General features: G+C 38.3%; 4 protein-coding genes across 4 annotated transcripts in view; 2 read left to right on the top strand and 2 right to left on the bottom strand.

The window, feature by feature from the left end:
* Nucleotides 1-5,995: 5,995 nt before the first annotated feature.
* LOC133038850 (beta-1,2-xylosyltransferase) lies at nt 5,996-8,957 on the top strand. Its single transcript, XM_061117267.1, has 3 exons — nt 5,996-6,844; nt 7,282-7,431; nt 7,794-8,957. Exons 1-3 carry the CDS (start codon nt 6,170-6,172, stop codon nt 8,514-8,516), a joined length of 1,548 nt encoding a protein of 515 aa, XP_060973250.1. The 5' UTR covers nt 5,996-6,169; the 3' UTR covers nt 8,517-8,957.
* Nucleotides 8,958-12,750: 3,793 nt separating this feature from the next.
* Nucleotides 12,751-13,488, bottom strand: LOC133039267 (uncharacterized). Its single transcript, XM_061118117.1, has one exon. It carries the CDS (start codon nt 13,486-13,488, stop codon nt 12,751-12,753), a length of 738 nt encoding a protein of 245 aa, XP_060974100.1.
* Nucleotides 13,489-14,010: 522 nt separating this feature from the next.
* LOC133039269 (uncharacterized) lies at nt 14,011-16,472 on the bottom strand. Its single transcript, XM_061118119.1, has 2 exons — nt 15,318-16,472; nt 14,011-15,081 (listed from the first exon to the last, which is right to left on the bottom strand). Exons 1-2 carry the CDS (start codon nt 16,470-16,472, stop codon nt 14,011-14,013), a joined length of 2,226 nt encoding a protein of 741 aa, XP_060974102.1.
* A 1,418-nt stretch (nt 16,473-17,890) lies between these two features.
* LOC133039270 (uncharacterized) overlaps nt 17,891-22,184 on the top strand; it is a 37,611-nt gene continuing 33,317 nt past the window's right edge. Inside the window, exon 1 of the mRNA XM_061118120.1 lies at nt 17,891-19,394. Within this exon, the coding sequence (XP_060974103.1) occupies nt 17,891-19,394 (1,504 nt within the window). The remainder of the gene's footprint in view (nt 19,395-22,184) is intronic.

Below are 22,184 nucleotides of genomic sequence, written 5' to 3' on the forward strand. Positions count from 1 at the left end.
TATACTAATCTTACCTGGATTCCGATTTCAGGTGTGCCGCCAACTCCGACCGGAACCGAAGCCGAGTGGCGGACATCGGCTCCTAAACCATAAAAATCACAACGCTATAAGTGACACGCTAAATCACTTCCCGGGGACTAAAACTAGGAACTAAAAGTTTCCCTATCGATAAAAAGCATGGCAATACCCCTAAAAACATAAAAACGAGGAAAACTAGGGTTTCTGAAAATTCCCCAACTAGGCAGGTTGCCCAACCGAATTCCGGTTACGGGAATTACCGGATACGCATCCGGAATTCCAGTTGCACAACCGAATTAGGTTCCTCGCAGAATTTTTCAAAAATTCCTAACTCGACCAAATCAAACCCAATTGGTTCCAAACCTTCCGGACACCTCTAAATACCCCAAAGAACAAATCTAAGGCAACAAACTAACCCAGGAACCACAGAAACAAAATTCACCATTAAAGCTCAAGCTTTGAGTTCTAAACTCAAACTTGAGCAAATCTCACAAACATGCATTCAAACCTAGTTAATTCTACTCAAATATGCATGAAATAGCTTCTGAAATCAAACAAAAACCTCAACAATAACCCAGCAACAGATTCAATCAATACTCTTTGAAAACCATATTTTGAGCTAAAACTTCCAATTTTGAGCAAAGCAATTTAACACTCATTACTAACAACCTAATTAATCACAAATCAACATACTTACATCTCAGAAACAACAACAATATTCCAGCAGCAACAACATCAAAGATTCAAGCATGCAACAACCATTTTCATCATAAATTTCAAGAAAAACAAAGTAAGAAACTAAAGCCAAGAAATACCTCAATGAAAATTCACTTTGATCTTGCTAAACCACTTGAATTAACCAAGCAAAACCCAGCCCTTGCACAGCCAAGCCTTGGCCGAAAAGAGAGAGAGAGAGAGAGAGAGAGAGAGAGAGAGAGAGAGAGAGCTTTGAGTGTTTTGAAAATTTCTTTTAATTTTGACTAAGTGTTGAATTTTGTGAAAAAGGAATATAAGCCACAAATCATATTTTATTTCAGCCAACAAATTAAAATAAAATAACCATTTAATCCATTTAATAAATCACATAAGACAAAACACTAATGGGGCAAAAAGACCATTTTGCCCCTCCACCATAAAACCACATAAATCATACTAAAGGGGTATTTTTGGGACATTCTAAATTCCCGGCCATTCCTGACATTCCCAATGTCTAAAACCCGTCCCCAAACTACTAACATACTAAGTTGTGATTTCTACTGAGCCAAACGCCGAGTTCCAAAATACAGGGCACCGGAAATGCAAAATATGCAACTACTGAATAACATAACCATGCATTTCTGAATTCCATAATTAACAGTAATAAATTATTTAAATAGCTATAAATAATTTCTTAATTAATCATAACCAACTGATAATTTCCAAATTAACTAAGCGGGCTTTACAATTTACATCGAGATGGGATTTCTTTACCGTTCTCACCCCTCAATGTATTTTGCCCCTTAAAACACTTAGCTACCTGTAAATGGTGTTTAGTGATCTAATAATTTGTCAGTTAAACAAGAGCTCATCCATTTACTTCTATTTGCTAAGCTCGAAGGGAATCATCACTTAACTTCTATACACCAGTAGAAGCTATAGATTCCATATTTATGTTCAGCACTCCCACTCAATCATACTATCATGTTCCCAAAATATACGTATCACCCTGACCCAAAAGTGGGCTTAACTAATAAATCAAAGAACATGAATAGCACTCCTGAGTTGAGCCCAAGCATATCAGGATTTAGATTCTTTTACTCTTAAGATCAACTACTGATATTGACTTGGAAAGATATGTATAACGGTAAGTTTGTAATATCTTAACTTAGTTGCAATATCGGTCCAGTCCAATGTATACTCCATACATTCGAAACTAGTATACTTTACTAATGTCCTGGAAAGAACATAACACTTACTCCAAGTGTAAGTACACATCATCGCTGATTATCACATTAGTGTAAATCCAATAACACTGATGAAACAGGGACCAAAATTTTTGATTCATATGATCACAATCACATTCCACTGTGTTGACGATACTGTAGTTGTGAATAAACATATGATCTGGATTTAACTGATTTTGTGTGTATGAATGTAATAAACATATTAAACCATTAGCATGTAAAATTCATGCAAACATCAATCACTTCAAATTTATTATATTGATAACTAATCAGATTGTAAAGAGTTTTATTTAGGGCATAAAACCCAACAATGCCTTCTTAAAGGGAGACTTACATGAGACTGTCTTCATGAAATAACCTAGAGGATTTGAAGATCCCTCTAAACCAACTCATGTTTGCCATCTTCATAAAGTGTTGCATAGGTTAAAACAGGCTCCAAGGGCATGGAATGAAAAGTTGAAACACACACTGCTACAATGGGGATTCAAAGCCTCTCAGTCAGACACTTCCCTCTTTACCTATGGTTCAAGAGACATGTTGGTTATTCTTTTAGTATATGTTGATGATATACTTATTACTGGACTAAATAATCAACTCATCACCAAGCTTATCATGGATCTCAACACATGCTTCTCTTTGAAAGATCTGGGGCCGGTTCATTTCTTTCTTGGTATTGAGATCTACGGAAATGAAGCTGGAATGCACTTGTCTTAGAGTAAGTATATAGTTGAACTCTTAGTAAAGTTACAACTTGATGGTGCTAAAAGTTGTCCCAATCAAGCAAGTTCCACCTCCTAATTGTCTCTAACTGCTGGTGAACCATTTCCCGTTGTAACTTTGTACCGTAGTAGACTTGGTGTTCTACAATATCTGACTCTTACTCGTCCCGATGTTGCATACATCATAAACAAACTCAGTCAGTTTATACATGCTCCGACTGTTGTTCATTGGGAGGCTTGCAAGCGTCTTTTAAGGTATCTCAAAGGCACAATTTTAGATGGATTGCTTCTTCGACCAGTAGCTACTATGGACTTGATTGCTTACTCTGATGCCAATCGAACTAGTTGCGTCGATGACAGGCGGTCCACAGGCAGGTATGTGGTTTTTCTTGGGGGAAACTTGGTCTCTTGGTCCGTAAAGAAGGAACAGGTTGTTGCCCGATCCAACGTCGAAAGTGAGTTTCGAGCGTTGGCCAATATAATAGCTGAATTGAAGTGGTTAACTTTCCTTTTGTAAGAGCTCCAAGTCTCACTTTCAGAACCTCCTATTATTTGGGTTGACAACCAAAATGCAGCTGCCTTGGCTGCCAATCTTGTGTTCCATGCTCGCTCAAAGCATATTGAGATCGATCAACACTTTGTCTGTGATCAAATCATTGCAAACGAACTCTCTGTTCGATATGTCCCTGCTGTGGATCAGATTGCCGATGCTCTTACCAAGGCTCTTTCCACTGATCAATTTTTATATCTCAAGAGCAGACTTCAAATGGATGCTACCCCTTTTCGTTTGAGGGGGGATGTTAACCAATAATGTGTATTCTGTTATTTGTTAGTTGAGATTAGTTCACTTTCAGTTGTAACTGTCAAAGTTAGTTAGTTTCAATTCTTGTTTTCTTTGTAATGTTGAACTATCTCTATAAATAATAGAAACTCTCATTAAGAGAGTCAATGATTCCATTGCATTTCCTTTGTTTCTTACAATAGTTTTCTCTAGTTTTTACCTCTTTCTACTGGTTTCCATTTCTACAGACGAAGATGAAAGGGAGTAGGGGAATATGAGAAATTTTCGTGAATGGGAAAATAATTACATTTGAATTCTATTAAATGTGAAATATAGATCCTTACCCAAAAAAAAAGTAAAATATAAAAGTAAAGTTAAAAAATGTGTTGCTTGTTTAATAACTAATATATTATTTGACCCTTCCGTTCGTTTCACATCGGCCGCCACCGCCGATCAACGACGACCACCGTCTGAGATTGGTTTGTTTCCGTTCGTTTTCGTCATCTTGAACGTACGAGTCTCCTCTTATGTGTTGGAACATTTCTGTTTGTTTTCGTTAATTTTTTGTTTCACTTATTAATTCCCCTTTTATTAGTTTAATTCCATATTTAGTGTTTTATGGGGTTAGAATTATAAGGAGTACTTTCTTTATTTGATTTTATATGATATGATCGTGTTTATGTGTTGGAACTAATTAAGTTTTCCATTAGTCTTGTCTTTTGACATGGTTCTCTAATCTTTCCCTTTAGTTTTTCTGGTTCGATTCTTGTTGGTTCTTGTTAGTTTTTTTGTTTATGTGGGGCGCTGTGGGTTGTGTAGCTCGGAATCATCATAGTGCTATGGTAGAAGCATTCAAGAAGAGGGAGATTGGTTGTGTTCAACCCGAAATTACTGAGATAATAGGCATTAAAGAAGTTTTGAGTTAGATTGCAACTCATTCGTGGAATAGAGTCATGTTGGAAACATATAGCTTGGTGTGTGTCCAAGCGATTCAGAGAGGTATTTTATGCCTTCACAGTTTGGTCTTATTGTTCAAGATATTCGAAATTTGCTTTTGGCTTTATCTTTTGGTGATTTGTATTCTGTAAACCAATCTGCAAATAAGTTGCTCATTGCTTGGTGTCACGGGCTCACCTTTTCAGGCAGCGGAACACCCGTGCGGCACCTTGACTTCTCTAAGCCAAGGTCAGCCTTCCAACCATCCGAGTAACAATGGGCTCATTTTCGCGCGACCGTGTGCCTCGTGCACACTTCCGTCTCTCGAACAACTCCCGCCGAGTCATGCTCGCAAGCATCCATGAGTGCATTCATGTACCGAGACTCTCTAGCCAAGATACTCGCACTGTCCATAAGTTCCCACCATGGTCAGACAAATCCCAACACCGACGCTCACCTTGTCACTCGTGACCAAGGTAGCATGTGAGGCGAGATGCCAACACCAAGCCAACGTGCCAACGCCTCTATCATGCCCCATTCGATACTGTCCGAATAGTCTCCCTCGTCGCCCAAGGACTCCCATACGTCCATGGACCAATCCTCAAGGCGCCATGCCTCCACGCATGTTGGCAGGCCCTCAAGACAAGCCACCAAACCAGTTGCATACATTAGACCTTTGCCCCTTTCCAACATGGTGCATCCGTCCCATGCGCGTATGCAAACTAGCCCACGAATGACTACCCGTGTCATCTCGTGTTGAGACTCGTGGCCTAGGCGCACCACGACGTCTCTTGGAGGATCTAGGCCACGTCTCGTGCAAGCGGCATACCGGCAAGCCAAGGGAAACGTACCATTGAACCTCTGGCGGCATTCTTCGACGCACTACCGGGTCGGCCCGATAATGTCCATGAGTACTCCAACTCATGGAGACATATGAGTCCCCTCGTGGTCCTCATCTGCCCGCCCTACTAGTCCCCACTGGCTAGTAGTAGCTCACTTAGCACCAAGGTGCAAGGGGTGGTGGAGAGCTGACACCAGGGTACCCCCTTTAAAGAGCATTCTGAGCTTTTAGCCTTCTACCAGGAACATAGATGATTTTTGCTCTGTAGACATATGGGAAGCACCATATACCAAATCACCTAGTTTCGCCAAACCGATTGCACCATTCTATTTGTAGCCCCAAATAAATGGTGAATACCAAGTCCCGTCCCGATCCGGACAATATTGAAGATATTTACGAAAATGCCACTGCATACAAACTAAGCATCAGCACGCCACCTGCATGCACCACGACATGCCCCACCACTTGACCACCACTTGGCCAACTTGTGGGCATCACTTAGCTTGTAACGTGCCATCATAGACTGCACGTAACACTTGGCAAGAGACTCTTGTTTCTCTACAGGTTGTGTGCTTTAGTTAGAGGCATGTTCCTCTGAAGTACGTGAACAGATTCATTAATTAATAAATCTTATGATTTTTATTAAAAAAAAATACATTTTGTTAGAAAAAAATAATAATTAAAAATAAAGTTAAAAACAATTAATTATCCTTCTTAAAAATAAAATAAAAAATATGAAGAAGCTAAAAAGTGAGGCCAGTTTGTCATGCTTGGATTCGTTTCCTCTGATCTTGCAAAAGAGAAATTAATTAAAAAAAAAAAAAAAAAAACAGAACACAGAGTGTTCGTTACTTCGTCATCTTCTTCTTTCTTCTTTTTCCTAGAGAGAGAAACGGACTGACTGAGGAAAATACTTTAGAGAGAGATCACCATGGGCAAAAGGAGCATGAAGCTCCTTAAGATCCTTGTCCTTCTCTTTGCTTTGAACTCTCTCTCCCTATGCCTCTACTTCTTATCTCACTCAAAACCCTTCTTCTCCAGTCTCCACACCCATAATCCAAATCATCATTCTTTGACTCTTAACGGCCTACCCTTGACTGAAAATCAACAGCTTCTTCAAAACCATCCACGGTTCTCCAAGCCATGGCCTATTCTTCCGTCTTACCTCCCATGGTCGCAGACCCCAGACGTAGCAACTCGCTCCTGTGAGGCATATTTTGGAAATGGGTTCACTCGCCGCGTCGATCTGCTCCGGCAAGAGGCCACCGGTTCCGGATGGTTTAGGTGCTTGTTCAGTGAGACTCTCAGAAGCTCTGTTTGCGAAGGGGGGGCGCTTAGGATGGTGCCGGAGAAGGTGAAGATGGCTACAGGAGGAGAGACGTTGGAGGAGGTTATTGGACGGTCGGAGGAGGATGAATTGCCAGAATTTGAAATTGGGGCTTTTGAGCTCGATGGGGGTCGAAGATATTCCGGCGAGAAAAAGGAGCTTGCGAGTGTTGAGGTTTTGGAGAAGTACGTGCCAGAAGGAGAGGTCTTGAGGCACACCATGCGTAATTTGATTGAGTCTATCAGGATCGTTCCGGCTAAGGAGTTTGAATGCAATGAGGTTGGTTCAAGTTTTCTGATATTTTGTTTCTGGCAGTTGGATTTTTTCACGTATATATGTATGTTTATATACGTTTACTGGATCCTGGGTTGTAGTTAAATTTGATATTAAGGTGAGAAAACTCTCCAAATTCAAAGCTTTAACTGTGAAATCTTGAGTAGAATTGAGTGATCTGGCTTGAGAAGCCGGTAAATTGAGTGAAGACCTATTAATGCTGGATGGAAATAAGATAATTAAGTATTAATGTTTCTGATTAATGGGGATTACATTTTTTGGTAATAATGGAATCTTAGCATATTTTAAGATATAGGACTTTTATATCATATATTGAAGTCCTTGAAGAATAATAATGAGCATAAATGTATGCTCTTATTGATTTGATTCCTTAATTCTTGTTTATGGATTTAAGGTTCTGATATGGACGGTTCTACTTGCAGTGGATTGAGGAGCCAACACTTCTGCTTACACGCTTTGAGTATGCTAATCTTTTTCACACTGTCACCGATTGGTATAGTGCATATGTGTCCTCAAGGGTAACCGGCTTGCCAAATCGACCACATTTAGTGTTTGTTGATGGACACTGCACGGTATGTGTGCAACATTCTAAGTTTTCTCAGTGTTATGAATTGGAATATTGGTGTATGACTTTTTTTTGGTTTTGCATTAATCTTGATTTGATCCTGTTCTCGTTCACCAATCATTTTCTGCTGAGAAGCCAGCTAAATTCATAATTGTAAATTGACTGCAATGATGTGAAGACATGGTTAGCAAAAATTTAAAGGAGAAGTAGAGTCGATGCTTACGACAGCTGATATTTTGGTTGTTTCCATACAATTATCTCGCTTCACTATTATATATCTTTCATCAGTAGTAGTAATGCTTGGCTTCATGTAATTTTCAAATCGGAGTTTACTTTTATCCTTCAATCATGTTTGTGGACATATTTCAGGCACCCTTGGAAGAAACATGGACCGCATTGTTCTCTAGCCTCAGATATGCCAAAAACTTTACTGGCGCTGTTTGTTTCCGTCATGCTGTTCTTTCACCCTTGGGTTACGAAACTGCTCTATTCAGGGGACTGAATGAAGAAATAGATTGCCATGGTACATCAGCACAAGATCTGTGGCAAAACCCGGATAACAGTAAGACTGCTCGATTATCTGAGTTTGGAGAAATGATCAGAGCTGCTTTCCGGTTTCCAGTGAATAGACATCGTGCTGACGGATCAGCTTCAGGTTATAACATCCTCTTTGTTCGACGGGAAGATTATTTAGCTCATCCTCGCCATGGTGGTAAAGTTGAGTCGAGGCTCAGTAACGAAGAAGAAGTGTTTGCTTCTTTAAGGAGCTGGATTTCCACTCGTAGGGATTGCAGAATAAACCTTGTGAATGGGTTGTTTGCTCACATGTCCATGAAGGAGCAAGTCCGGGCTATTCAGGATGCTCATGTTATTATTGGTGCTCATGGTGCTGGGCTTACACACATAGTTTCTGCACTACCAAAAACAGTGGTTCTGGAGATTATTAGCAGCCAATTTAGACGGCCACATTTTCAGTTGATTGCACAATGGAAAGGGTTGAAATATCACGCCATTAACCTTGAGGGATCTTATGCTAATCCACAGGTTGTTATGGAGAAGCTTAGCGACATAATGAGAAACCTTGGATGCTGATAAGAGTTCGTTGTGCACCTATCATTGAGCATAGTTCTTAAACTCTTGAGATGTCTCTTACCACAAAATCGGTCATTTCCAAGACTTGGATTTTTGCTCTTGCTCGGATGTTTGCTCGATAGTGATGGAATTTGTTCTTGGAAACATTAGCAACTCAAATAGAGACCAAAGAGAGGCGGCCTAGTTTGTTGATTGTATGGGCATTTGGCAATTGGCAGAGAACTAGACCTAGAATGGTATGATTCATGAACTAGAGATGAATTGTTCAGAGATTTGTGTGTTCTATCTAATTGTCAAATGCCCACAAACGATTGTTCAGTTATAAAAGTATAGGTTGATGACAATGACATGATAGGAATGATATTCTTTGTTCTAAACACAATATTTTTGTGGACTAGTAGATAATGAAACACTGATTAATCATTAATGATTTTCTTATTTTGGATAGAGTGCTACCATTGTTATAAGTCTTTCCATGTTTTTGAAACACTTAACTTTTAATTGGGAAATTTGAATTAATATGTTTACATTAGGGCTGAACATTTATACCCGCAAATCCGAAAACCCGACCACCCGCCCCGACCCGCTACCGAAAAAAGCTGAAAATTTTGAAACCCGTGTGGTCGGGTCGGGTCTAACCCGAAAATACACAGTAAGGGTGTCGGGTTCGGGTTTTAAAACAATGCATTTATTTAGTCGGGTTGTAACCCGATACCCGACCAGTACGAAACAGGCATCTGTTATTCTTATTCATACATATGTTTTTGTTGTTCTGCAGGAGTTAAACATTCAAAGATCTCCAACTCCGACTCGTGGTCGTCCACAGCCTGATCATGACAGTTCTCTTGCTTATATATGATAATAATTCCTCTTGCTGCTGATTTTTGCATCTTTGTAAATTTCCTGTGATCTCCTCTTCTCCGGATGCTCATATTTATTCTTGATTCAACCTCAAGCAGAATGCCTGTATTGGTTCTCCTAATGTATTCAAGTAACATGCCGACTGTGATGCAAGACCATCGATTTCAATATACATAATTTATATTCAGATGTACATGAATATAAATTATAATTTATATTACATATAATGTAATTTTTTTATTTAAACTTATATGCTTTAATTCAATAAAGCTCAAAAAAATGTTAAAAGTAAAAAAAAATGGTATTTTTTAAAAAATTAAGTAGTTATATTTGGGCACAAAAATGAATCATTCGGATTAATCTAATAAAACCCGAACCCGACCACATTAAACCCGCCGAACCCGACCCGAAACCCGCCATACCCGACCACCCGAAACTCGGGTTCGGTTACAAAGTTCAAACACCCGAAATTCGAAAACCCGAACCCGACCACCAGAAAACCCGAAAATCCGACCCGTGTGCAGCCCTAGTTTACATTATCTTAAAATTTTTCTTCTAAACTTATACTTAACATAATTAGTTATATATGACACTTTTTTTGATTTCCCCATAATACCTTTCTTAATTACATCTACCCACTCCAACCCTCTCCTCTCATCAATTTCACACCCTTCCCCACCCGAATCCCTATCTTTCACCACCACCAATTTTTTTTTCTTCTCTTCACTCATTAATACACTAGAAGCTACAACCTTCCACACTACAAGCCACCACACTAATCCACAACATTAGAAGCTAGAACACTACAAGCTCCATCAATGGGTAAGTAATTAATTTTTTTATTTAAATCTGTTTTGCTGTTGTTATATTTAATTAAGAATGTTGTGTTTGTTGCTTGATCTGTGGATTGTTGCTGTTATTTTACTATTTTTTCTGTTAAAATGTTTGCTGTATGTGAAACCTGGAATTTTGCTAGTTTTTTGCATTTTTTTTTCGTCGGGCCCGATGGGGTCCGATGCTGGCCCGATGGGGGCCCGATGTTGGGAAAAATTTTGGTAGCAGGGGTGATGGTCCGATGGTCCGATGGTCGGACGCCCATCGGACCCGATGGCTATTTTTTATTTATTTTTTTAATTTTTGGAACCTGGGTCCGATGATCCCCAATATGGGTCTGATGGTCGGACCAATCGGACCCCATCGGACCCGATGGCTCTTTGGATTTTTTTTTATTATTTTTTTTAATTTTTTAATAGAGGGTCTGATGCTCGTCCATGGGGTCCGATGGTTGGACCAATCGGACCCGACATCTTCTTTTAATTTTTTTTTATTTTTTTAATTAATTATTATTATTTATTATTTATTATATGATTAATGTATTTTCTATTGATTTATTGATATTTGTGTTATTAATTATTCTTTTATTAATAATTATTAGTTATTAATTATTATTTTAGTTAATGTTTTAAGAATTATTTTATTTATTATTGAGTTATGAAGTATTGTTTAATTAATTGTTAATTTTTTTTATTTTTTTTAACAATAAATGTTTTATTAATTATTAATTATTATTGTTTTATTATTAATTATTAATTATTGTTTTATTTTTTTATTAATAATTATTTTATTATTAATTATTAATTATTATTATTAATTATTGTTTTATTATTAATTATTGTTTTATTATGAATTATTAATTATTGTTTTATTTTTTTTATTAATAATTGTTTTATTATTAATTATTAATTATGAATTATTATTAATTATTATTTTATTTTTTATGGTTTTAGTAATAATTATTAATTATTTTTTCTTTTGAATGAAATCAGCACTTTATTAATAAATATCCTCCAAAACTAAGAAAGAAACAAAAGCAAGGAGAGTATTCAAACAAAAGTACTATCTACCTCAAAATGAGAAGATTGCGTTAACATGTGCGCTACCTTATTAGCAGACCGCTTGACAAAATTCAAGGAAAAAGAATTTAAACTATTAATAATAGCTTTACAATCAACTAGAACACAGCCATAAGGAGAGACCATGTTTTTATTGTTATTCAAATCCGCTACTGCAGTAAGGCAATCCGATTCAAGAATCACGTCCGCCCAATCATTGTCCTTAATCCAACTTAGCGCTTCTTTGATGCTCATTGCTTCGACTAAGAGTGGTTCAAAGACACCATCCCTGCTACCACGCTTAGCTTTCACCACCATTCCAAGTGAGTCCCGAGCTACACATCCATACCCAAAACGCCTACTATCCAAGAACACTGCTCCATCAACATTAACTTTGACTCGAGGGTACACCGGTTTTGTCCAACGCTCTATCTCAACCTGCCTAGGCAGGTTGGTAACTACAAAAAGTTTTTGAGCATTAATCCATTCCTCAAAGCTGAGTTTAGCAAACAGAGTAACATCACTAATAGTCGGCTGCTTCTCCTTCCAAACCAGTTGGTTTCTGTGATGCCAAATTGACCAACACAGCATAACCGCTTCAACAACTTCAGCCTCCTGCCATTGTTGTAAACCTGCATCGAACCAGCTGGAAAAAACCATAGCAGCAGTTCCAACTGTTGCTACCCGAGATACACTCCAGCAATTTTGTGCAAAAGGACAACGAACAAGAATGTGAAGGATGGTTTCAGGAGCTCCTTTACAAACAGGACACATAGGATTGATGTTAACATGTCCTCCTACCAATTGAAAACAAGTTGGAAGACTATTAGAACAAGCACTCCATAGAAAGTTTAGTACTTTTGGAGGAACTTTCAGATTCCATAACTTCCTCCAAAACCCCACATTGTCACTACCACTCCAATTTCCTTTCCATTTCTGCATCAAATTATATGCAGACTTAACAGAGAAGAGGCCGGTTCTCTCCTTAGTCCAATACCACTCTCCTTGATTATTCTCACTAATCAGAACATGCCAAAGCAACTCTCTATCTCGGTTAGAAAGCACATCCATCACCACCTCTTTATCCCAATCCCCTCCCTCGATCGTCATGAGTGAATTAACATTATTATTCACTAAAGCAGGGTGAGTGGACTCAATGTAAGGGTGATCCTCATCAGGTAGCCACGGGTCATTGAGGATGCTCACATTTGATCCATCACCAACACTCCTTCGAATCCCTTTCTTCACCAATGCTTGGGCTTCAAAAACACTTCTCCAAATGTAGCTCGGATTACTCCCCAAAGTTGCATTAAGGTAGGTACCGTTGGGGTAATATCTAGCCTTGAAAATTTTCCCAACCAAGCTTGATTCATTGTGTAACAGCCGCCAACCTTGCTTGGCCAAAAGAGATAAATTAAAATCTCTAATATCCCGAAATCCCAACCCCCCGTTCTCTTTCTTTTTAGTCATCTTTTCCCAACTCAACCAATGAACACCCCCTTTGTTAGAAGACTGCCACCAAAAATTGCTAATGATCCTCTCATGTCATGGCAAGTACCAATGGGTAATAGAAACACATTCATAGTATAAGTCGGTAGCGATTGAACTACACTTTTAATGAGCACCTCCTTACCCGCTTTTGACAAGAACTTATTATCCCAAGTCCGAATCCTCTTCTGAACTTTATCTTTTAGAAAGCCAAAAGATGCATTTTTATTCCTTCCAATTACACTAGGTAAACCTAAGTATTTGCTCCTTTCATCAGCTTCAACAAGACCCATTCGGCTACAAATAACTCCTCTTGTTTGTGGGGACGTGTTTGAGCTAAAGAAAACTGAGGATTTAGAGAAGTTAACTAGTTGACCCGAAGCCTTGGCAAATGTTTCGAGGAGAAGAAGAACATTTGAAACCTCCCTCTCAGTGGCTTTACAATATAAGTAGCTGTCGTCTACAAAAAGCATGTGAGAGATAACTGGAGCCCCATTGGCAACACGACACCCATGAAGCCATTTCCTCTCTTCAAACCTTCGAATCAACGCTGATAAACCCTCAGCACATAGCAAGAAGAGGTAAGGGGAGATCGGATCGCCTTGACAAATTCCCCTAGTTGGTGTAATCGGTCCCAGCACCCTGCCTCCTGTAACAATTTTATACTGAACAGAAGACAAACACCCATAAACAATGCGGACAAACTTATCATTAAAACCCATTCGACTCATCATTGCACACAAATAGGACCATTCAACCCTATCATAGGCTTTACTCAAATCCAGTTTCAATGCCATATAGCCATCTCGCCCCTTGCTTTCTTTTCAAATAATGGAGGACTTCAAAAGATACCATTATGTTATCAGTAATAAGACGGCCTGGAACAAAAGCACTCTGATGACTAGATATAACATCTCCCAGAAGGCATTTCAATCTATTTGCAACAACTTTAGATATTATTTTAGCAATCACATTGCATAAAGAAATTGGCCTCAACTCACTCATATTCTCAGGGCACTTCTTTTTAGGAATAAGGATTAGATTAGTGTCATTCATACCAGTCGACATAGAGTCCGTACGATAAAACTGTCTAACTAAATCCACCACATTCATTCCCACAATGTCCCAATACTTTTGAAAGAAGGCCGGGTTCATGCCGTCCGGACCTGGTGACTTATAGGGATGCATTTGGAACACTCGTCCTTGACTTCATCCACACCAATCGGTTGCAACAACATAGAATTCTGCTCCTCTCATATTTTTGGTGTAATACTAGCCATCACCTCACTATATTCCACTGAATGAGAATTAAAAATGTCTTTAAAATAATTCATCATGACATCCCCCAAACCATCTTCCCAAGTTACTTTAGTCCCATTCTCATTCTTCAAACAAGTGTTTGAATTATTACGACGTCTAGCACTAGCTTTGGAATGAAAAAACTTACTATTTTGATCGCCCGATTGAAGCCAAAGTTGTTTTGAACGTTGGCGCCAAAATATCTCCCTTTGATTCAACACCTCGAACAGAGCCTTTTTGGCTTCAAAAAATAACTGTTTCCCTTCAATGTCCCGCCGGTGCTTGTATTGCTTCACCAGAGATCTACACTTCTTTAAGTTCTGAGAAAAATTCTCCGGGTTTCTAGCCTCCCAAAGTAACAGATCTTCTCCACAGGACTCGATCTTGGACTGCATTGACTGCCCAACTGAATTGTGCCAGACCTCACGGATAATTTGCTCACATTCCATATTTCCCAGCCACATATTCTCAAACCAAAAGACTTTTTGATTTCTTGTAAAATCTGCAACGTTGGTTTCTAAGAGTAGTGGGCAATGGTCGGACGAAGAGATCTCCACATTTAACAGCTGAGCATTTTGAAACAAATCTAACCACGAAGCCGACACTAACGCACGGTCAAGTCGAGCTTCAATCCAATTTGGGGAATCCCTACTCTTCTCCCACGTATACGGGTAGCCAAAGAGCTCCAAATCACACAGCCCACAAGCCAAAACAGTTTCTTGAAAGCCATTAATCAACCATTGAGGGTACGGGTTACCCCCTCTCTTTTCCGATTGACTCAACACATTGTTGAAGTCGCCCATAAGGCACCAAGGTTCCCTACGCCTAGCATAAAGATTCTTTAGCATCCTCCAAATTTCTTTTCTCAAGCTTCGGTTTGGCTCCCCATAGATACCCGTGAAACGAAACTCACTCCCTCCATTAACAGTAGCAAAGCAATCAATGTGATTTTTAGAAAAAGACTCAATTCTAATATCACTTTCATATCTCCATAATAGGCCCAGCCCACCACTTCTCCCTTGGGCCTCCACCACATAACAACATTCAAAACCTATACTTCTCTTCAAATCCTCAACTTTATTTTTTGCGCACAAAGTTTCACAAAGAAAAATCACCGTGGGTCTTTTTTGAACAATTAAGTCCTTAAGGAACTGAATAGTCCGAGGGGACCCAAGCCCACGGCAGTTCCAAGCTAAAATACTCACAATGATTGGCGAACCCCCCCACCGAGGCCCGCCACAATATCGTTTTTTGGACTCACTTCACCAATATGACCCACCATACTTATTTCATCAATGATTTGGGCCGTACTATCAAGCCCAATACTAGAAGAAGTATCAGTTTTCCTTTTTTTATTGTCTCCAATCAACTCTTTCCTTTCTTGCCCAACTAATGACTTTTTCCCCATTATCTTCAATTCATTATTTGTCATTATTGCATTCGTATCACCCACATTCCCACCATGCAATTGATGCATATTGACCCTTTGATTACGTGATTGCCAATCTCCCATATTCTGATTAGTATCTCCATAATTACTGTTCACCGGATTTCCATTTTTCTCTTCCTCCTCCATACGCCGGGAACTACTACCGCTGCCATCTCTCCGTGGTGGAACCCAACCTTTCGTACGTAACCATTTCGCCCCGATGTTGTGATTATGCTTTTGGAACTTAGCACGCATGAACTCTCCATATGGCTTCCCAATTTGATCAGCAGGCATCTCCAATAGCTTATAGCAAAAGCGTTCTGAATGACCAATAACACCACAAATGAAACAGAAAGTGGGTGCCCTTTCATACTTAAAATTCACCCAAAACCAGTTGCCATCATCCTTCTGAAGTCTCATCCTCCTCCGTAAAGGTTTGTCAATATTCAGAGTCACTCTCATCCGAAGATACTCCCTCCAAACACCCTGGAAGTTTTTCGGATCAGATTCCAGAATCTGTCCCATAGTATTGCCAACATTTCTCAGCACACTTTCACCCATACAACGAGGATCCATATCATGGATTTGCACCCAAATATCCAGGGTATTAAGCGATAAACTCACCGGATCTTCCCATTCCTTTAGCCGTTCTATGATAAGAGGCATACGATCAAACATCCACGGGCTACCATCTATCACCCTTTTGATATCAACTTCATGATAAAATTGAAAGATAAATAAATTGGGTTGAAGTTTTTTAACAAACATACCCATACCCGGTTGCCATAACGATGAAAGTGTGTTTTGCATTGCATCATAATCAAACGATCTTGAAGATAAGAACTTCCCAACTAAGCACCATCGCGAATCAATCCCTTCATCATCACCAATACTGTTGATCGCCAAATCCTCTTCCTCCTCTTCAGCAATCTGAATATTCAACACCTCTCTGTCTATATCCCCCATATTCCATGTATTAGAAGCCATGACAAACAGCCACTCACTGAATAATCAAACTAACAAGTCGACAGAACACTCTTCTCACCACTATCAACAGAACACCATGTCATACGACATGACTTCGCAATTTGATGATCACTTTAATTTGTAACTTATTAATTATTATTTTATTATCAATTAATAATTATTTTTTTATTATTAATTATTGTTTTATTATGAATTATGAATTATGAATTATTGTTTTATTTTTATTTTTTATTAATAATTGTTTTATTATTAATTATTAACTATGAATTATTATTAATTATAGTTTTATTAATTGTTTTTTTATTTTTTTATTGTTTTAGTAATAATTATTAATTATTATTTTATTATCAATTAATAATTATTGTTTTATTATTAATTATTAATTAAGATTTTTTTTGGTGAGATTTTTGTTGTAAATTATAACTGTGTTTTTTTAAATGTATGTGACAGGTTCAACTGTTAATGCGTGTGTTATGTATAATGGTGTTTGGGAGCTTGATGGTAGAGATTGGGTTTATAAACGGGGCGAAAATTTGACATTTGACATTGATCCGAACCTAAGCTACTCAGGTTTGGTTGATGTTTTGTATGAAGAACTGGATGTTGACAAAGTGGAGTATGACTTGAAATTGGAAGTAAATTACAAGTATAGGAAAGGCTATGAGTATTGCCCTGAAGTTATTGGAAATGATAAGCGTGCAAGGTACTTTTTATCTACACTTGCGAAGAAGCCAGATGAATTTACTCCTTTGTTTGTGACTTTGTTAAAGAAGAATGTTTGCGTCGATCCTAGTCCCACACCAAGTTCTGTTAAGGATAATCGTAGCGAGGTTGGGAGTTTTGTTCCAGAAACAAATCCAGAGGTTTTGGTTGCGGATGTATTACCTGAATTAAAAACTATGATGCCGAGTGCTGATATTATAGCACAAATGCCGTTCATTGATGGTTTTTTTGATGGTCAAGACCCTGAATGTTATGTTGAGGGCAATGATGGCGTAAGAGACAACCAAGGTACAGAGGCCCCTGCTGCTGTACCTTTGAACTTGACTCCACTATCGTATCAAATACCACCGATGCCACCGACACGGAAAAGAATGCCCCATAGAGAAAATTGCCAAACACCTGGTACTAGTAGTAGTCGTCCAGGCGAAACCAGTCATGCTAGAGGAACTACTGACAGTACAGGTCCTAATAATGGTAGAGAGACCAATGATATTAGTGGTCCTACTGATGCTCGAGGGACCAATGTGACTGGATGGAGCGATCCATTTTCTTCTTCGACTAGTTACGGTAAATTCAAGGAGAAAATGTATAAAAGATAAGACATCGAGGATCATAGTCATTATATATCTACGGGTGGCGCACCAGGCGGGGAGTTACATGTGGGAAAGTTTTTTAGAGACAAAGAGCATTTAAAGATGGTTGTTGGCCTGTATGCAATGAAGAAAGGGTTTGACTACTACGTTAGGAAGTCCGGTACTGATATTTGGTACGTCACATGTAAGGATACAGATTGTGGGTGGAGATTAAGAGCGAAGAAGAACATACTTTCTAACATGTTTGAGGTGAGTACATTTCATAATGTACATACATGTTCCCTTGATCTTCGAGGAAAAGATAACCGTCAAGCATCACCTTTGATAGTTGCCCATCTAATTAAGGATAAGTTCGCAACTGACGGCTCGGATCACTTGGCCTCTGATATAAGAAAAAGTATCCACAAGGATTATGGGATCCAAATGAGTTATGAAAAGGCATGGAGGTGCAGAGAGAAGGCACTACACCTAGCTCGGGGTACACCTGAAGATTCGTACTCGAAATTACCTAGTTACTTGCACATGCTACAGTTGAGAAATCCTGGTACCATCACGAATTTTGTGGTAGAAGATGGTCGCTTCAAGTATTGTTTCTTCTCTCTGGGTCCTTCTATTCGGGGGTTTAGATTTTGTCGACCTGTTGTATGCGTTGATGGGTCTTTCTTGAAGACTAGGTATGGTGGGCAAATGTTGTGTGCAGTGGCTTTGGATGTAGGGAGTCATATCTTTCCGATAGCTTTTGCTATAGTTGACAATGAAAACCACAATTCCTGGACCTATTTTATGAGAAAATTGAAAGAAACGATTGGTGATGTTGAGAACTTAGCCTTTGTTTCGAATAGGCATCAAAGCATTGTTCGTGCTTTGGATATCGTGTTCCCTGATGCACACCACGGTGCATGCTACCACCAATTTATTATGAACGTCAGCCACAAGTTCAAGACTGACATCTTCACGAATCACATTTACACGTGTGCCTACACGTATTCAAGATCAGAGTATCACAGAGAATTTGAGAACATTCAGGCAATGAATGCTACGGTTGCACAATATCTTGAGGAAATTGGATTTGAAAAATGGGTCCGGTCGTACTTTCCAGGGGTACGTTACAATGTAATGACGAGCAACTGGGCTGAGAGCTTCAACAACACAACTAAGGATGCAAGAGGCTTCCCGATCACTACTGCTGTAGCATTCCTGAGGTCCAGAGTCCAAAAGTGGTTTGCTTCACGAAAAGAAAAAGCTGACAAGTGGACGAAACCCCTAGCACTAGAAATGGAGGAGGACTTGACATTGCATTTTGAAAAAGGTCGGTATTTGAACGTTGACTCATGCGAACCTTACACGTTGCAGGTTCACTCTGGAGGAACAGTTCTGACCGGTGGCGTAGTGGACTTGCAGGAGCATACTTGCACTTGCGGCTTGTTCCAGTGCATGAAGTTTCCTTGTCCTCATGCATGTGCTGCATCTCAGGAGCGAAGTATTAGCGCGTACACACTATGCTCGCCATATTACACGACTGAATATTGGAGGAGGACATCTGAAGGAACAATTATGCCAGTTGGTGACGAGGATGATTGGGAATTGCTTGATGACATAAAGAACTGTTGGAAATTATTTTACCAGGATCTTAGATCTACTCACAAGTATGTTTATTAACATACTAAATAAGAACTTTCTAAAACGATAAATTAAACACATATAAAGTTTAAGAAACCTTACATTGGGTGCAGCGGAATATAATGACTCCTTCCGTTCAGATATCTAGCCCTTGATTCCTTTCTGTAGCAGAGCATTATCAATATCTGAACCTGGATCTCTTTCTCTGAATCTTTGATGCTGAAACTCCTTTGCTGATGATCTTTCTTCACGATCTTCCTCACTATGATTGAGGTATTGCTTGATGTGTGTGGGCACTACTCTCACACTAAGATTTTCGAAATTGAAGAGGGAAGGAGAAAGAGAAGGGTCAGCCAAAGATAGGGAGAGAGAAGGCTCAGGTTTTTTGAATCAGAAGTGTGAGGAAAAAGTGTTATTTTTCTGAAGCCTTCACTATCTATTTATAGCATTCCACTAGGGTTAGATTAGAATTATATGGCATTAAAATAATGAAAAAATCAACTTAAAATACTACAATAGGTGGCCGGCCATACACTAATGGATTGGGCATTGCTTTTTGCAATTTTGCAATTTTAACACCTTTTGTATCTGATTTTCTCAAAAATGCCAATTTCCTAATTCAATCATTTAAATGCCAATTCTAACTATTTAATAACTATAAATAATAATTAAATAATATTGTCATTTATCATATTTATTAATTGAACCATACAAAGTATCATTATTAACAAATATGCCCCTATAAACTCTTTCTTTACAATTTCGCCTTTACTTAGTGAAAATTTCACAAATAGACATAGTCTAATTTGAGAATTATAATTGATTAATAAAAACAAATTACATGAGTCTTACAAGCAATATTATCTCAACTAGTGGGGGGACCATGGGTCTATATAACCGAGCTTCCAATAAGTAGATCAAGAATTTATTACTAAAATTCACTAACTTATTAATTCTTCGTTGAATCCACACATAGAACTTAGAATTGCACTCTCAGTATATAGAATGCTCTATATGTTCCACCATATAGAAACATCATTAGTTATCCATTGTTATAATCCTAATGTGATCAATTATCCTCTATATGAATGATCTACACAGTAAATGGATTAAATTACCGTAACACCCTACTATGTATTTTATCCTTAAAACACTTGACCCCGTATAAATGATATTTCAGCTTATGTGAAATGAGATCTCCACCATTTATTTTCGTTTGGTCAAGCTCGAAGGAGATCATCCTTTGCTTACTATTCGCCAGATAGAAGCTATAGATTCCATGTTTATGCTAGCGCTCCCACTCAATTGCACTACCGTGTTCCCAAAATGTACGTATCACCCTGACCTAAAAGTAGGCTTAACTAACAAATCAAAGAACACGAATAGCCTTTCAAGATTGAGCCTAATCATAACAGGATTAAGATCATTTGATCTAGGATCAACTAGGCGATATTGTCTTGAATAGATTTTACGGTAAGTTTAATTAAATCTAAGTCAAAGTTCAATATCGGTCCCTTCCGATGCATACTCCATGCATCCAACCTGAGCTTTACTTTAACCAATGCTCTGGAAACAACATAGTATTTCTCCAAATACAAGTAAACTCTTGTTGTAGATTATCATATCAGTAAAACCCTGTGTCTGATAAATCTAGGAAACTTTATTCACATAGTCATGTTTACTTTCCAATGTGTTGACGGCACAATAAACAGGATCAAGTATGTGAAAAGGGTTTCAGATGAATTTATACATTATGTACATATAATCATGAAATAAATCATGTGAACCATGCAACATTAAATGTTATTTCTGATCTATATTAATAAGTAAATCTGATTATATTGAAATGAGTTTTATTTAGGGCATAAAACCCAACAAACTCCCACTTGCACTAATATAAAACAAAAAGTGCGTTTCAAATAATCTCAACCCCTTGATATACAAATCAAGTGTAGTAGTAGTAAACTCCTCGTAATAGGATCTGAAAGGTTGAATTAACCACAACCTTTTCTCCACTATTACTCTTCCTTTAATCACAAAATCATTGATAATGTGAAATTCCTCTCTATATGTGTACTCTCTTGGGATACTGGATTCTATATCTTTGGCAACTACTTTTGGTTAATCAGGAAATTAACACTAGTAGTTTAAGGCAATTTGGAATGATGCCAAAAATGTATAGAACTTTCCTTAGACTGAATAAGTACCTTTCCCGACTTTAACATTCAGTCCCTCTCTGGTAGACCTAGAGACTTCAGATAGGTTTTTACACTTCTCCAAAATCACTATTCCACCCCCAGAGTAACCACCATCTTATCAGAAAGATTTACTAGCACAAAGGCAAATTTCGAAATCTGATATGGTGTAGTCTAAGAGTTTTAAACACACCCTTATAGACTAACATATAGTTCCTCTTCTTTATCTTAAGATTTACTTGATTGTCTTCCAATGTTCTTCTCCTGGATTAATCTGATACCTACTCATTACTCCCACTCAACAGCAGGTGTCTGGTCTAAGGCATACAAAAGCATATCTAAGACCTCTCACTGTTGATATAAGAAATTCTTTCATGGCTTTATCTTTTCTGGAATAGTTGAGACTTTTCCTTAGATAAAATCGATGCCTAAGAAGTTGTGAAGCTTCTATAGATTTCCATTAGAAAGAAAATGCTTCAGCATCTTACTAAAGTAAGTTGCTTGCATTAGAGTTAGTAATTACCAGGTATACCACAAGCCATAGGTTTAGATAAACTCAAACCTATAATACTAGGAACAGG

The sequence above is a fragment of the Cannabis sativa genome, chromosome 6 (genome assembly GCF_029168945.1).
Source record: "Cannabis sativa cultivar Pink pepper isolate KNU-18-1 chromosome 6, ASM2916894v1, whole genome shotgun sequence".
In the NCBI taxonomy this organism is placed as follows: Eukaryota; Viridiplantae; Streptophyta; class Magnoliopsida; order Rosales; family Cannabaceae; genus Cannabis; species Cannabis sativa.

Bases quoted from the DNA above. Each gene is read 5' to 3' on its own strand.
- LOC133039269 (XM_061118119.1), bottom strand. From the start codon at position 16,472: ATGGCTTCTAATACATGGAATATGGGGGATATAGACAGAGAGGTGTTG. The intron at 15,082-15,317 runs GTGAGTCCAAAA...TATGTGGTGGAG, and splicing joins TGGTGGGTCATATTGGTGAA to GCCCAAGGGAGAAGTGGTGG.
- LOC133039267 (XM_061118117.1), bottom strand. From the start codon at position 13,488: ATGAGTCGAATGGGTTTTAATGATAAGTTTGTCCGCATTGTTTATGGG.
- LOC133038850 (XM_061117267.1), top strand. From the start codon at position 6,170: ATGGGCAAAAGGAGCATGAAGCTCCTTAAGATCCTTGTCCTTCTCTTT. The intron at 6,845-7,281 runs GTTGGTTCAAGT...TTCTACTTGCAG, and splicing joins AGGAGTTTGAATGCAATGAG to TGGATTGAGGAGCCAACACT. The intron at 7,432-7,793 runs GTATGTGTGCAA...GACATATTTCAG, and splicing joins TTGTTGATGGACACTGCACG to GCACCCTTGGAAGAAACATG.